At 44.0% G+C, this 15343-nt stretch overlaps 1 protein-coding gene across 1 annotated transcript in view; it reads right to left on the minus strand.

The window, feature by feature from the left end:
• LOC133349493 (ras association domain-containing protein 3-like) overlaps window positions 1-10056 on the minus strand; it is an 85226-nt gene extending 75170 nt beyond the window's left edge. The window contains exon 1 of the mRNA XM_061562995.1: window positions 8961-10056. Within this exon, the coding sequence (XP_061418979.1) occupies window positions 8961-9216 (256 nt within the window). The 5' untranslated portion in view covers window positions 9217-10056. The remainder of the gene's footprint in view (window positions 1-8960) is intronic.
• Between the last annotated feature and the right edge of the window lie 5287 nt (window positions 10057-15343).

Raw genomic sequence — 15343 nt, forward strand, 5'->3', positions numbered from 1 at the left:
TATAGCTCAGTGGGCCCTTCCCGGTAAAATAAAAAAAATAGTTTAGAAGTTTTAGTTTAAATTCGTGGGTTATGTTTAAATGGGTCAACCTGCGTTTTGTTCGTACGAAAATTACATTTGTGCAAAAAATGACCGACGGTAATTTTATCTGAATGGGGTAGAATGAAGCCACCTCTCTGTTTCTACTCACACGAGTAATACATCCGATGAAACTGCACGGCTTAGTTTGTGGCAGCTTAAGACGCAATATCGCCACCACTGTTGTGTACGCAAATGGACAATGTTCTTGCCCTACTTTTGTTTCTTGAGTTTAAGAGCGGAATCACGGACCAGAGTCGTTAATAGTATATATGATTGTGATGATGAATGAATGGTCATGTAATGATTTGAAAGGTATTGTCATGTTTTAGGTATTCCATCAAATCACAAGCAACCTCTCACTTCGTTAAACTTATTTTTTGTGCTCTGCAGGTCAAGTCACACCGGAATTTTTTGTTTTCCTTTTTGAAAAAATCAACATTTTTGGTGATATTTCTCATCTGTGTACTACCATACTATTGCGTTTCTAGTTATCCTTGTTCTGCCATACTTCTGGCTTGTCAGCTATAAGCGGAACGACAAATATTTTTTCTATAAATCAACACAGTAACATTATGCTACTATGTACGTAGATTTTCGCAGTTGTGCTGCATAACTCTGTCACGTGTATGCGGGTTGTACCGCATGATGTTCGGCACGATGTCCGACGTTTTACTCCAGGTGCCGAGAGCTTCTTCGTCAGCTGAAAGCTCCCAGCACGGAGAAACAACGTCAGGTATCATGTACATCAACATGCAGTACAGCCGGTAACAACCAGAAACATGACTTGGAGTCGAGCCAACGTAAAGCATTGTCTTCCTGGTCAAACAAGCATTAGGTTAGCATACATGTCCACTGGAGGCTCCGAGTCCATGGTGGACATTCCACATTCATATGGTCAGGGAGAGTCGCGTTATACAATAACCATTGTCGACTTTCCGGAAAGTTCAGCTGTCATACCGAAATTGACATTTGGCCACGTGTGTATCGCTGTACAGTGCATGCTGGCTCGCGAGAGACGCAGCCGTCTTGCCTCCAAATCTGTTCAACATTAACTTGTAAGCAAGACAGAAGGCAGTGGTGTCAAACAAGCAAAACGGCCAAGGCCTTGTCTTGTCTTGTTCATCAAGGGCTTAAGAACGCACGATTTAATTAAGCTGCACAATCTGGTCCAGTTTTGTAACCCCATGCAGTTTTTATTCATAAATAATCATATTTTAATGTGAACAATAATCTAAAAATATGAAGTGTCTGGATTATAGATTGAAATTATAATGAATTCCAGCCATTCTCAATTCAATGGTGGGATGATATCCTACCATACTTCACCATACTGGTCAGTGCGGGTTGGTCAAAGGGTTTGGCAGAATGGCAGAACTGGTTCTGATATCGCTCATCACCAATGAAATCCAACTCGCGTTAAGTGTCTGGTCCATAGTGCAGTGTGCTAACCACTCCACACCAATGTTCTTACACTGCTATAGATTTTACATTCTACATAAAATGAAAAAAGTGCATTATTTAATTGACAATTTACAAACCTGCACCGCAGGTTCTTATTCAGATTTAAGGCTTGTGTAGACCGATTCCTGTATGAATTTATAGGACATGGGTGAAATGACTTACTGTGTTTTTTTATGGATTCATTGCTTTGATATTGAACGACTGCAATCTTCATACATTTTCCCATCTTCTATTTACTGCTCAGAGTAAAACACAAAGGAAGGTAATCTCCCAATGTCACTTTGCTGCTTCAGAGATGTATGTCCCTTGCTTTAAGCAGTATATATATATATTCCATAATGGAATTTATATTTACCGTGTCAGCATTTCGTAATTGTAAAATAACACACATGGTATGACCGCTAAAATAATGCTGAGACAGGAAAATGCAAGCAATTGGCAAGCCTTTTTAAAAGGCTGTTTATCTAAAGTGTATACAGTAATTGTAATTTACAACCATCCAAATCCACTGTTGAATGACGGTCTCCACACGCTGGGGTTGTTTGACCATACTTCCTGGCACTGGTCACTACGATTTGGTAAAGTGGGGGCCCATGATGATTTCAGATATCCCTCGTCACTGATGTTAGCCGTGGTTGGGTCCGCGGGTTCATATGGTAGTCCACTAACCACTGCACCACCACTCCACCCGTCTCTCAGCTACAACATTAATTACATTTTTCAAGGTGGTTTTATCATCAATGACCTTGCTTTGCATGAATGTAAACTCATGTTAAATCCACCACATTATACAGACGATCGTGCAGTACAAGGCCAATGTCAGTGACTTGCTGATACACCAAATAATTGGATTTACACACTAGACTGTACGTTGTAAAATATCCTGTATTATTAATAATAATTATCAATGTCATGGAGTTGAAATACGCTTCAGTAGTATCCTGCATATTGATATTTGACCAATTGCTTAATGAGTGTTTTCATTGCCATACCAATTTGTCTGTGACTGAGAAAGTATGTTGAGTATGACAATCACGTTGTATTTTTGGACTGTACGGTATTGGCAAACAGTAACCTGGGGTCTGAAGATGAGGAAGTTAATGTTTCTGAGGTAAAACATTAACTTCCAAAGCTCAGGGGTTTTTTTTGCCTTAAGGAAAATGAACAAACGAATGAATTGAGCGAAAGTTTCATTTCAGTGGGGGAAAAAATGTCTTTGGTGCATTGGGTTTTCCCCCAGTGAACTCTAAGTCGAAATAAAACAACTCAAAGACTGGAGCCGCAGCCTCTCTCCTTTCGGGGGAAGATGAAAACTGACACGTCATTAAATTATTTAACCATACAGAGAGACCAGTCTCGAGTGGATGTTCCCTGCATTGAAATAAACATGCCTACAAATACACGCTGCATCGGGTGGAGAATGGGTACACACTCGTGGGTCACCAAGGATGTGCCTTTGAACTCAGACCGTCACGAAAAATGTACACGCATGCATTCTATCGTTTACCAAGCCCTGAATTAATCCCTTAGTCTCCTAAGCCATGTACTGACCAATAGAACTGGCACTGATTACAGAAGCATGTCTGGCGTGTAAATGTCGCTATCCTTTGTGTCTACGAATGAATGCTAATACTGTACCACACTGCACTGCACGTATTTAACTGATACAGCGAACATCTACATCATGATGATGATGATGATACCTGGTTCAAAATATTTACGTGTACAACCTGGCTTTCTCTACAGGTCATGGAAATTAATACCGTGTATCAATAATTGAGTTTACGTCAGTCAACACCGCAGGAATAATGACACACAATTATGAAAATAAATGGTTGACCCTTTAATAATACATTCAATTTGAATGCAGAGTATAACCGTTGCATGTAATGTTATATGCATCACTGTCTGTTCCACTGGATGTGTGGATCCAAGTGTTTGATTTGCAGAAAGCGTATTGTTAAACAGGAAGGATGACCTATAATTGTTTGGGGAGATGGAGAGCGTTGTCGGAAGGGAGGACCCGTATGATGAACCTATGATCATGTTGTGTTTATTTGGGCCATGTTCGAGGTACCCAGGGAAAAAATAGGCTGTAGGACAGTCCTACACATACCTTCTTAGTACCCTAATGGGATGTTATTTTCCTCGCCTGGTATACAGGAGGTCATGGGTTCGATCCCAACCCTGACGACTGAATATTCAGAGTTTGCATGCTCTCCCTGTGGTGGCGTGGATTTTTTTCTCCGGGTCCTCTGGTTTTCCCCTCCACATTTAGAATCAACATGTATATAGTATTTGGCTGCTATAAATTTCCACATGATAAGCCACTTCATTGAGCTATCATTTATGGCCCGGTCTCGCTTCTGAAAAATAAATATACAGTATAGCTTAGTGGGCCTTACCTGGTAAAAAAAAATTGTTTTAACACAATATTATCACTATGCCATATACACGAGGAAGCGGTGGTGCAGTAGTGGCACATCGATTAGCACGCTGTGGTATAACCTTGTAACCCAAACTAAATTCCCAGCCGTGGCTAACATCAGGTGCAAGGGATATCTGAACCGGTCTTGGGCCCCCAGCCTTCACAAACCCTGCACTGACCATCGGGGTGAGGTATATTCAAACAACCCCCCTATCCAAACTGGCAGGAGAAGCCTTCATCCAGCAGTGGATTGTCAAGGGACTGCAAATTTAAAAAATATGTTTTCAAACACACACACAAAATATGGATAAATGCATTAGCTAATGACTTTGATGGGCCTGGGTATAATTGCTGTTGATGGGAGGGCTTTTGCGAATTCAGCTGTGGCCTGTATTTTTTAAAAATGAATCATAATATAAAACTAAATCATTCAATGGCTTAATAGATTATTAATGATTTTCTGTATTGATTTCAATCCATGATGGTACATTATACAAGAAGGGGGGGGGGGGTCTCACTGGAGAATTGCATTGAGACTTCATTACACTGGTAAAAAAATGGCCTATAGCTGTGAACAATGAATCAGGGTGTTTAATGTCCACTGCCTAACCCAGAGGGAATGGGGAGGCCCTCATCCAGCAGTGGATCAACAAACGGGGTGTACATATACATGGGTATACAGAAGGCAGGGGAGAGGGATGGTCAATGCACTCGCCTATGAACCCGGAAACCTGGGTTTGATTCCCAGCCATGACTCGGAATAGTCGTGAGTGATATCTGCATCGATCTTGCACCTTCCCATCACCAATCTACGCTCACCAGCAGTATGATGAAGTATATTCAAACAGCCCCCATAACTGATATGGCATGTGGAGGCCTTCATCCAAATTGACAAAGGCCAGTAACTACAGAAAGCAGTCCAAACTGGTAATAGCTGTAATGCACCAAACATAAATACCAGGTGACTGTCGGAATTGAGCCACTGGACATGTACAACTCTGCATTCAAGGTGAAAAATAAGGACACTTTGGTACCATGCCACCCATTCACCAGCACAAAGCCTCTCCAGTGTAGGAAGCCTTGCTTCAATTCAGCAGTGGATAGAGAACGTTTCATGATTACGATGGGCTACATGTGCACACTACATTTGTCCAATTATTCAATCACCCGAGCATGCCCAATCTCATCATATTTCGGAAGCTAAGCGGCTTTCAGGCCGGTTATTAATCATACAGTAATTATTTCAAATTCTCACGTGCACAGTATTCGCTCCCTCTCGATGAGAGAGAGAGAGAGCGACTGACGTGTGAGGAGGAGCCAGCTATATCGGTGAGAGCGTGCCTGACCATACCAGGTGTAATAGGTTTGGTTTTCAAGGTGGCCAGTAGATGACAGTAGAACAATGTATTCTTGAATCTATCTTCTCTCCAGGTACTTTGGTTTATTCCCTTGTGTCAAACACTCATTCATGGAGTTTAACACGTAGGCTTTCGCGACCAATATCATCCATAATAGAGGTGTTTTTCGGTTAGATCGCGTACATATATAAATGTGTCATTAAAACCCGCCACCACCCGAATTGGCCATACATTTCAATGCAAGGATTCTCATGCATAGTCCGAAGGACTCTGAGTTTTTTTCTGGGCAAAGGGTATTATTATTATAAGTGAGGGATCACCCTCTTCAGAATCATACAGACTGCCTTCCACGTGGCTTAAAGAACGAATGAGTGTGCTTCAAAGCGATTCATTGGTAGGGCCGACAAAACAAAGTTATGAAAAATACTTGTCTGGGTGTATTGAATTCACTGTGACATATCTACCCACTGACTTCTTGCAGCTCAGCATTAACACTTCTTGGCCTTTTCATTTTCAGAAATGCCATCTATGACTGACAGCCTTAAATTAAAGGGTACACGGCAGTGTTGGAATCGCCCAAGCGCCCACGGGGATTGCAAAACACTGCCTCGCAAGTGAAGGGCCAAGCGCTGTGTGGTGTGCAATTGCAACGAGGTTGATACTCCTCATTTCCGATGCCCTCTTATACGAGCCCGAGTGATCCACGTACCTTCTACCTGTCACCTCTGCGTCGCACGCTTCGTATGAACCAAGCCATCGCACGGAAAACAGGAGCTTGTGCAATCAGCTATTGAGTGTGCAGGCGGTGCAACTGCACTGAGGCCCACGGGCTCGGAGGACCCAGGTGCTGGGTTATACAGAAGGGGGGGGGGGTTGGATAATTTAATAGAGGGGGGCTCCACTACTCTCCTTGCACCTGGTCCCACGCCAACCACTCTACGCCACGGACGGGAGCGAGCCGAAGGTGGTGGTAAAGGTAACCTATTATCTGTGTTTAGGATGTGGTGGTAAAGGTAACCTATTATCTGTGTTTAGGATGTGGTGGTAAATGTAACATTATCTGTGTTTAGGATGAGCACATAAAGTAGGATGCAGCCCCCCTCCCCCCATCACCTTCCTATCACATTGGATATAACGAGTTTCCCCGTAATATACGGCAGGTTTTTATTGTACCGTATCAGCCACGTGCCTGTTGGTTGATGGTGTTATTGATAAAAACACAAGCGCCGTTTGCAATAATGGATGGGGTTAAATGGTGCAAAGAGCACAGGTCTAAATGTGATTTTAATTGGACACTGTGTACCAGGGACGTGAGGTCAGGGGAGGCAGGGGAGGCAGAGCCTCACCTGTAATACTTCAATGAAAATAGCTGTTACGAAAAGTAAAAAAAAATAATCAAATAAAATAAATATTAAGATTTTTCCACTGATCTGTTATAAATGTCATTTCTGTACGATTCCAATCATTTTTATAGTAAAAATCGCCAAATTTGCGGAGCTCCGCTGCAAATACAGGAAAAGACGAGAGGTGAGGCAGCGACGAGCTCAGCCTCCCCTCTGATTGCGCAACCCCTCAGTAACTGGATGGAGCGCGGGCAATAAGCGCGTGCCTGTTACTATCTCAGTATGTCACCAATGTGATGTTTGTAGACCCCTTTATTTCATGTCCTCGCCTTCCATACTCCAAGTAACTTATTTCACGTATGTGTACAAAGATATTTAGGCTCGCTGGTCTCGTCATGAAATTGCAATGAAAAAGCACCAGGGGAGGCAGCTATCACATCTGCCTCACTGAGGGGGACGTGTCTAACACGCCCCCCTCCGTGAGGTCACGCCCCCCTCAGTGTGTGAATCTGGCTCTGACACGAGCCAGTGCCTCCCCAGCCATTGACCTCACCGCACGTCACTGATCTGTATAATCACAGCGATGAAGCAAGAGACTGTGAATCAGTGCCCGTGTCTGAGCAGGATTAATTCCACACACCTGTATTATTCATTGTAAATATTAAGCCAACACTCATTTACATATGCAGTTGAACACTTTTGTGACGCGTTCACAGGTACACCCATACAACGCAACATACTGCACTGCATATGCAAGTACAAATGTGTAACACATAAACTAGACACACGACGATAAAGATCCCCCGTATATTATTAACAGACGGTTAGGGTAAGTGCTGTTAGAAAGCAAATATTAATTCACTCACACACAACTCACGCACCCTCACATTGACTTGCACACACTGGCTGATACGGAGTTCCACACGTACACTCACACATTAATTCACTCACACGTCTACTCATTCACACACCAACAGATGCGTTCACTTACACAGTTACACACATTCGATCACTCACACTCTTTGTCATACATACACTCACTCACACACCCTCTCATTCACTCACTCACTCTCTAATTTATACTCAATCACATGTACACATTCACACACTAACCCTCTCATTCACTCACTCACTAATTTATACTCAATCACATGTACACATTCACATACACACACTCTCATTCACTCACACTCTCGCTCACACAATTACCAACTCACACACTTTCTCACACATTCTCTCACACGGACACACACAAACTCAATCACTACTCACTCTCTAATTTATACTCAATCACATGTACACATTCACACACACACCATCTCACTCACTCTCTAATTTATACTCAATCACATGCACACATTCACACACACACACACTCATTCACTCACACTCTCATTCACTCACATTCTCGCTCACACAATTACCAACGCACACACTTTCTCACACGTTCTCTCTCTCTCACACGGACACACACACACTCAATCACTACTCACTCTCTCATTTATACTCAATCACATGTACACAATCACACACACCTTCTCATTCACTCACACTCTCTCTCATTTATACTCAATCACATGTACACATTCACACACACACACCATCTCATTCACTCACTCTCTCATTTATACTCGATCACATGTACACATTCACACACACACCATCTCATTCACTCACTCTCTCATTTATACTCAATCACATGTACACAATCACACACACCTTCTCATTCACTCACACTCTCTCTCATTTATACTCAATCACATGTACACATTCACACACACACACCATCTCATTCACTCACTCTCTCATTTATACTCGATCACATGTACACATTCACACACACACCATCTCATTCACTCACTCTCTCATTTATACTCAATCACACGTACACATTCACACACACACCTTCTCATTCACTCACACTCTCTCTAATCTATACTCAATCACATGTACACATTCACACACACACACTCTCATTCACTCACACTCTCTAATCTATACTCAATCACATGTACACATTCACACACACACACACTCTCATTCAATCACTACTCACTCTCTAATGTATACTCAATCACATGTACACATTCACACACACCCCCTCTCATTCACTCACACACTCTCTCAGTTATACTCAATCACATATACTCAATCACATGTACACTCTCTCATTCACTCACACTCTCGCTCACACAATTCCCAACTCACACACTTTCTCACACGTTCTCTCTCACACACGGACACACAGACGGACACACACACACACGGACACACTCAACAACTACTCACTCCGGCAGCGTAGGGACTGCTTGTAGACCCCCCAGATGAACTCGCCGCAGAGGTCGCAGAACTGCGGGTTGGTGTAGGGTCGGAACTCATGGCCCTCTCCCTTCTCCTCCCGCAGCCTCGGGTCGCTGCCGGTGCTGTCGAAGATGGTCCTCACGTGTCGGTGCAGCACCTTCTTGCGGCGGAAAGGCGAGAAGGCCCCCTTTACCCTCATGGCCGGGTAGAGCAGAGTCAGCTCCTGGTGATGCTCAATGTTCATCGCTCGAGCCTTGAGAGACCAGTGTGGTGAAGCCGCTGCTGTTGTTGCTGTTGCTGATGATGATTTCGCTGCTGCAGGTTATGCTGTTGAATAACGCTTCCGATTCTGCTCTTCGGGGCGATGTTGATATTGCTGCTGATGATGATGATGGAGTCTGCGGATATCCTCCTACACCTCTGGACACAGATGGAATTCTCAATCTGATACAACTCCAACTGCTGACGGACGGGTGTCTCTAGGCTGCATGAGTCTATAGCCTATCATTAAAAAATACAATTACGTTGACAGTATTGTTTTCGGTTGTTCGCAATCTTATTACTTGCTTGTCGATTGCTACCTAATTGATAAACTACTGAATATCAGTGCCGACTTCATAAGACCAATCGCACCAGCACCCGATGCCTCTTCGCAGATCACCAACCATTCATTCACTGATCGATCAATCCCTGCGATCAATTCATCCGCAGCTTACGTTGTTGAATCACGCCATTGCCACCATCGTCACGACACCTGGCTGCAGCACACGAGAATCTCGCCGGGTAGAACACAGACGAGGGGTGGGGGGGGGCTTCACAGGGTGATCCTCATCTACCCTACTACACCTGTTCCGAGTTGCGGCCAGGGGTTTAAATGTTGGATTCTTTTTCGCTTTGAAGAGGCGGCGACACCGCCTTCTGCGCGCAAGAATGACCCCGTTCCCATCCACCCACCCACCCCCTGCTCAAACAGCCTCGATCCTCCCAACGCGCCAGCCACAACACATTCAGGTAGCCGCGTGAGCCCGGGCTACACTGGTGTGGCTTGCTGGCTGGCTGGCTTTAGCGCGTGTGCCACGGCTTGCTGCCCTGGTGGATGTAGCGAGCAAGGCGAGTCTGGTTGTCATGATCAGATCTCTCAACACGCCCCCACCCCCCCATTGATGCGGGAGAAGGCACCGCCTCTCGCTGGGCGGAGTAGAGATGCCCTTTGTGATGCAGTGGTGGCACGTTCTTTCAATTGGTGTGGCCACGAATTCTAGATTTGAATGCTTTCGTGACTGCAAGGATTCATATTCTTTTTTTTCGATAAAGTCACGTAGGTAAAAATAAATAATAAAAATAATAGAAATAATAATAGAAATAAAATTATAAATCACGACGTTTCGGAGGCAACACAAGTCTCCGTCATCAGGTGGGACCGTCACAGCTAAATTTACTGTATCAAGTGATACATTTTATTATTATTCTTTTTTACCTACGTGACTTTACCGAAAAAACCTAAGAGTATGTGACCACGAATGGCAAAGATTCACTCCTCCTCCCACCACCCACCACGTATAGCCTGAAAACAGAATGTTGGGGCAAGTGCTTATGAAGGTCGGCAGGGCATACGAGGTGGGTGGGTGGCCAAACACCATGCCCGACCGCCTTTGTCTCCCCTGTATGGCGATGTTTACGCCACACCACACCGGATACTTATTTGAGGCTGAGTCGACCTCGGGGAGGAAGCTCAGGACCGGTTCAGTGGGTTGGTAGCGCAGCGCGTTAAACACTACATTACCGCTCCCCACACACGGACACGTGCAATCGGTAGCACTTCGACATACGCGGGTGAAGCCAACCACTTTGAGTCTCAAATAACTTCAAGGGGGTGATGGGATTGATACCTAAACAATGGTGCACCACCAAATATCAGCCCTTACCTCTTGATTCTAAGTATACGTCCTGTATATGTCTCATTATTTCTAGATTTGAAGTTTTCGTGACTGCAAGGATCCATACTCTTTGGTTTTTTTGGTAAAGTCACGTAGGTAAAAAAATAATAAAAATGAAACAACTAAATTAATCTAGTTGTTTTCATGTATCATTATTACTAACGACGCTATAACACATACGTGTTATGCTATTTGCTAATAGAGTGTGTTGCCTTTAATTTGTTCAAACAACTCTCGTATCTCCATCATTGGACCTCCTTTGCCAGTACCAACATATAATAATAGGGTTTTCCCCCAATGATGTAGATGCTCACCCCGAGCCCTCATTACTTTGATATTGCATTGTCTTTGAGCTGTACGCCTTTTGGCGTCCTCTGGTCGAGCACCAATTGGGTCGAGGCTCAAAAGAAAGCCGTCCCTTGGTGTGGACCAATCAGTTTCAAGGACAATGCATATATTATCATAGTGTGGTTTTTTTTGCATTTGACTGCAGATATTGTGGTTAATGCAGACATGAATCCTCGTAAAAAGGTTTCAGTTTTGTTGCCAGAAAAAAGGGGGAAACCCTATTATTATAACTCTCGTATCATGAAGGAAAACGTCGTAGCATCCCAAGGTAAGTTCTGCATTCGTGACCCCAAGTGGCCTTTGTACCACCACTGCATACACATAGGGTGTGGGAACAAGTGTCATTAACGTGCACGTATGCGCTCACATATAGAGCGGCAGACACGCAGCGAACGCTGCTGTAAACACGTGGACACGCACGTTGCGTGCAGATGGGGAAACCCAATCATTGCTGACCGACGCACATTGCGACTGGTCCGCTAAATTTCGATTTAAAGCTTTCGTGACTGCAGGGATTCATTTTCTTGGTTCTTTCGGTAAAGTCACGTAGAAGGGAAATAATACAATAATAAAAAATAAAACATGATAAAATAATTATCACGACGTTTCGGCCACAACGCAAGCAGCCGTCCTCAGGTGAAGAACAGGTCTGTCGGGAAGACAGCGTCGTGAGAATTATTTTATTATGTTTTATTTTTATTAGTTTATTATTTCCCTTCTACGTGACTTTACCGAAAGAACCAAGAAGATGGTCCGCTAAAGTGATGTAGTCAAACTTGATTTGAAGCTTTCGTGACTGCAGGAATTACTTTTTGGATCTTTCGGTAAAGTCACGTAGACATAAAATAAATAATAGAATAGACGACGTTTCGATTGCAACACAAGCAACCGTCATCAGGTGTGAAAGAATGCAAGCTCGGAGAGAGACACACACAGAGAGAGACACACATGGGGGAGAGACAGACACACACAGAGTGTCTCTGTGTGTGTGTGTCTCTCTCTGTGTGTCTCTATGTCTTTCTGTGTATGTGTCTCTTTCCGTGTCTGTGTTTGTCTCTCTGTGTATGTGTGTCTCTCTCCGAACTTGCATTCTTTCTCACCTGATGACGGTTGCTTGTGTTGCAATCGAAACGTCGTGTATTCAATTATTTATTCTATTTTATTTCTACGTGGGCAGGCCTTCATCCAGCAGTGGTTCGACAACAGGGCCGCTATTAACATGTGCGTCTATTCGCAGCGATGTCAGACTTTGTGAGTATTATCAGGATGATGACATTTTTTGTGGGTTACAGTACTCGAGTTGAAGGTGTATTTGTGTGTGTGAAACGCATTTGCATGCACGCGGGCATACAGGCATGTCAAGGCTTTTAATGATACAATCTCAGCACTGTGTGTGTTTATATATAATTGCATATAGCTTACAAAGCATATCATTTGCAAATACCGAGGGACAAATGCTTCACTCGGTTTTTTTTCTCTCTCCGCAACTAACACGCACACACCGAGCATAACGACTGCGCCGTGATTTGCATCATCGCGAATAGTTGACTTTGGGAATAGATGTCGTGATAGATTACACAATGAGGAGGTGTCCTGTGCATCTCCCATGTTATGTAAAGTCATATAATCTTTATGGCGGTACACCGGGGTACCAAAGAATACAGAATAGCCGAGGCAATTAAATGGATTATTTCTAGGACACAATTTTTTTCCAGGGGTGTTACTTCACTCCGCGACTTGGGATACCAATCGATCCGAAATCGGTGCCACTCCGCGATGTCGAAACGCAGCGAGGACGATTGCGCTGAAACCCTGAACGTTCGTACGCATTGTAGTGGTGCATCGTGTACAGCTCGTCGAGATGAGTCGATAGCCGCATCGCCGACCATCAACAGGCTAAACATGACTGCATCACGGACATTATGCGAGAGCCATAAGGTGTGTCATGTGTGTGTGTCAACCTTGGCTTTCCTTAATACAGTGGCGTATACGAGGGGAGCGGTGGCGCAGTGGCTAGCGCACTGACCTATGAACCCAGCCAACCTGCAGTTCAATTCTCGACCACGGCTATAAGATCGTATCTGATGTTATAGTGGTATCTGAACTGGTCCTGCGGCCCCCACCAACAACCCGCACTGACCCCCGTGGTGAAGTATGGTCAAATCCCCCATAACTGCCTCTCGGCGTTGAGAAGACTTCATCCAACAGTGGCTTGACAACGAGCGATCCATTAATACTGTATTCCCATAATCGTGTTTTATATCATTTAAATAATATTGACTTATAGAGTAAATGGCGGCTTGCCATCCATTTCCACCTCCATGTGGCGATGTCTCTTTCCGAGCTCTCTCCGAGCTTACATTTACAAGCAAATTTCTTACATTGACATGCTACTCTCTCACAATACAATGGCCACCCCCACAGCTTCGTTTGTAAAGATTTATCCGATCTTACATTTACATGCAAATTTCATCTCTAGCCCCGCCCAATGACCCTTGGGCTAATCCCATGTCAAACCTTTATAACTCTCTGCCTTAGCAGCGCTCCCACCATATATTTTTTTTCTGCCCCAACAGCTCTCCCGCTATATTTTTCACCTGATGACGATTGCTTGTGTTACGATCGAAACTGTCGTGATATTATTTTTATTATTTTTATTATTTGTTCTATCTACGTGGCTTTACCGAAAGACCCAAAGAATATAAAATTGTAATTCGTTAAATATTGAAAACATTGCGTTGCACTGTGCTTCTATGTTCCCACGTCTATGTGCCCCCCGCCTTCACCACCCCGCACTGACCAGCGTGGTGAAGTATGGTCAAACGACCTCGGCGTCCCCCCCCCCCCCCACGGCATAAGGAGGCCCTCATCCAGCAGTGGATTAACAACATGGCTATACGTGCTCTATGTTTGTTTATTGACACCCATGAACCTTGTCCAGAACAGGCTCAAGTTAACCTTTTCAATGTACGTCATGCAGGACCAAATTGTACATACACGAGGGTCAGCGGGGGTTGTAATGGCTCCACAAAGTCCACCTAGGATTTTCTGGTCTCAGGCGTGTATGTTGAACTTCTTTAGCACCGTACGTAGACCACCGAGCTAATCGGAGGTGATAATGCGTTCAGGTGGATTCGCTGATAAAATGGAAATATGCTGAGGAGTGGCTCCATCGAGCTTGCTCGCACGTAGACACAAAGTCTCAGACACTCATCGATTCGCATCACTTAGAGCAGGGGTCGGAAACTAAAACCCACAGAGAAACTGGAATGCGCTGCCAGTGGCTTCATCATCATCAGAGCTCTCTCAAAGAGACACCCTTAGACTCACACAGACAACCACACACTCACAGATTCACATAGAGACTCATTCGACAGTGGCTTTGCAGGTTCCCAGGCGAAAGCTGGCTGCTGGGATCCCAGCACCGGTGGCTTCATCATTATAACCACAACGTTGTCTTTGTGTTCCAGTGATCAATTTACAGTAAGTACACACGCACGCTATTGTCTGTCACCTGCGACTGGAAACCCCGAGGTGGACTCTGTTGCCTTCTCAACCTGGAGCCACGAACCGACACAGCTGAAGGATGGACCGATTACACCTTCCCATAGATTTGATGAACTGTTACGATTCATGGTCGCGATTAGATGAAAAAAAGATTCGATTATTGTTATCTCGTGTTGCCATCTCGTTTTTCTTACTGGACCTCTCTTAAAAACGCGTTTCTGAACTCTTACCCAAAATAAACTGACTCGTTTTTTCTGTCGAGTTTTTATTTGCGCTATGCAATGGAAATGTATCAACATATCATTGTCAATAATTAAAAAACATTTATATTACTCACGTGAGCTTTGAACATCAATGAGTCGATGCATCGTCATGCACCAGTAATATAGTGCTGTACACATGAATATTGTCCAATAGACGTGCTAGACTGCGTCTCTGTTTAAAATCTGTTCTGAGTCTATATACAAAATCATAATCTTTATCCAGAAGATAAATATACCCCATTCTACTTCCATATGGACATTGCATCGCTGACTAAATTCTTGCCGATTCAAAGTGGTATTTCAATAGGGTTATAAC

This window comes from Lethenteron reissneri, chromosome 30 (genome assembly GCF_015708825.2).
Source record: "Lethenteron reissneri isolate LAM-NWPU_2019-01 chromosome 30, ASM1570882v1, whole genome shotgun sequence".
Classification (NCBI taxonomy): domain Eukaryota; kingdom Metazoa; phylum Chordata; class Hyperoartia; order Petromyzontiformes; family Petromyzontidae; genus Lethenteron; species Lethenteron reissneri.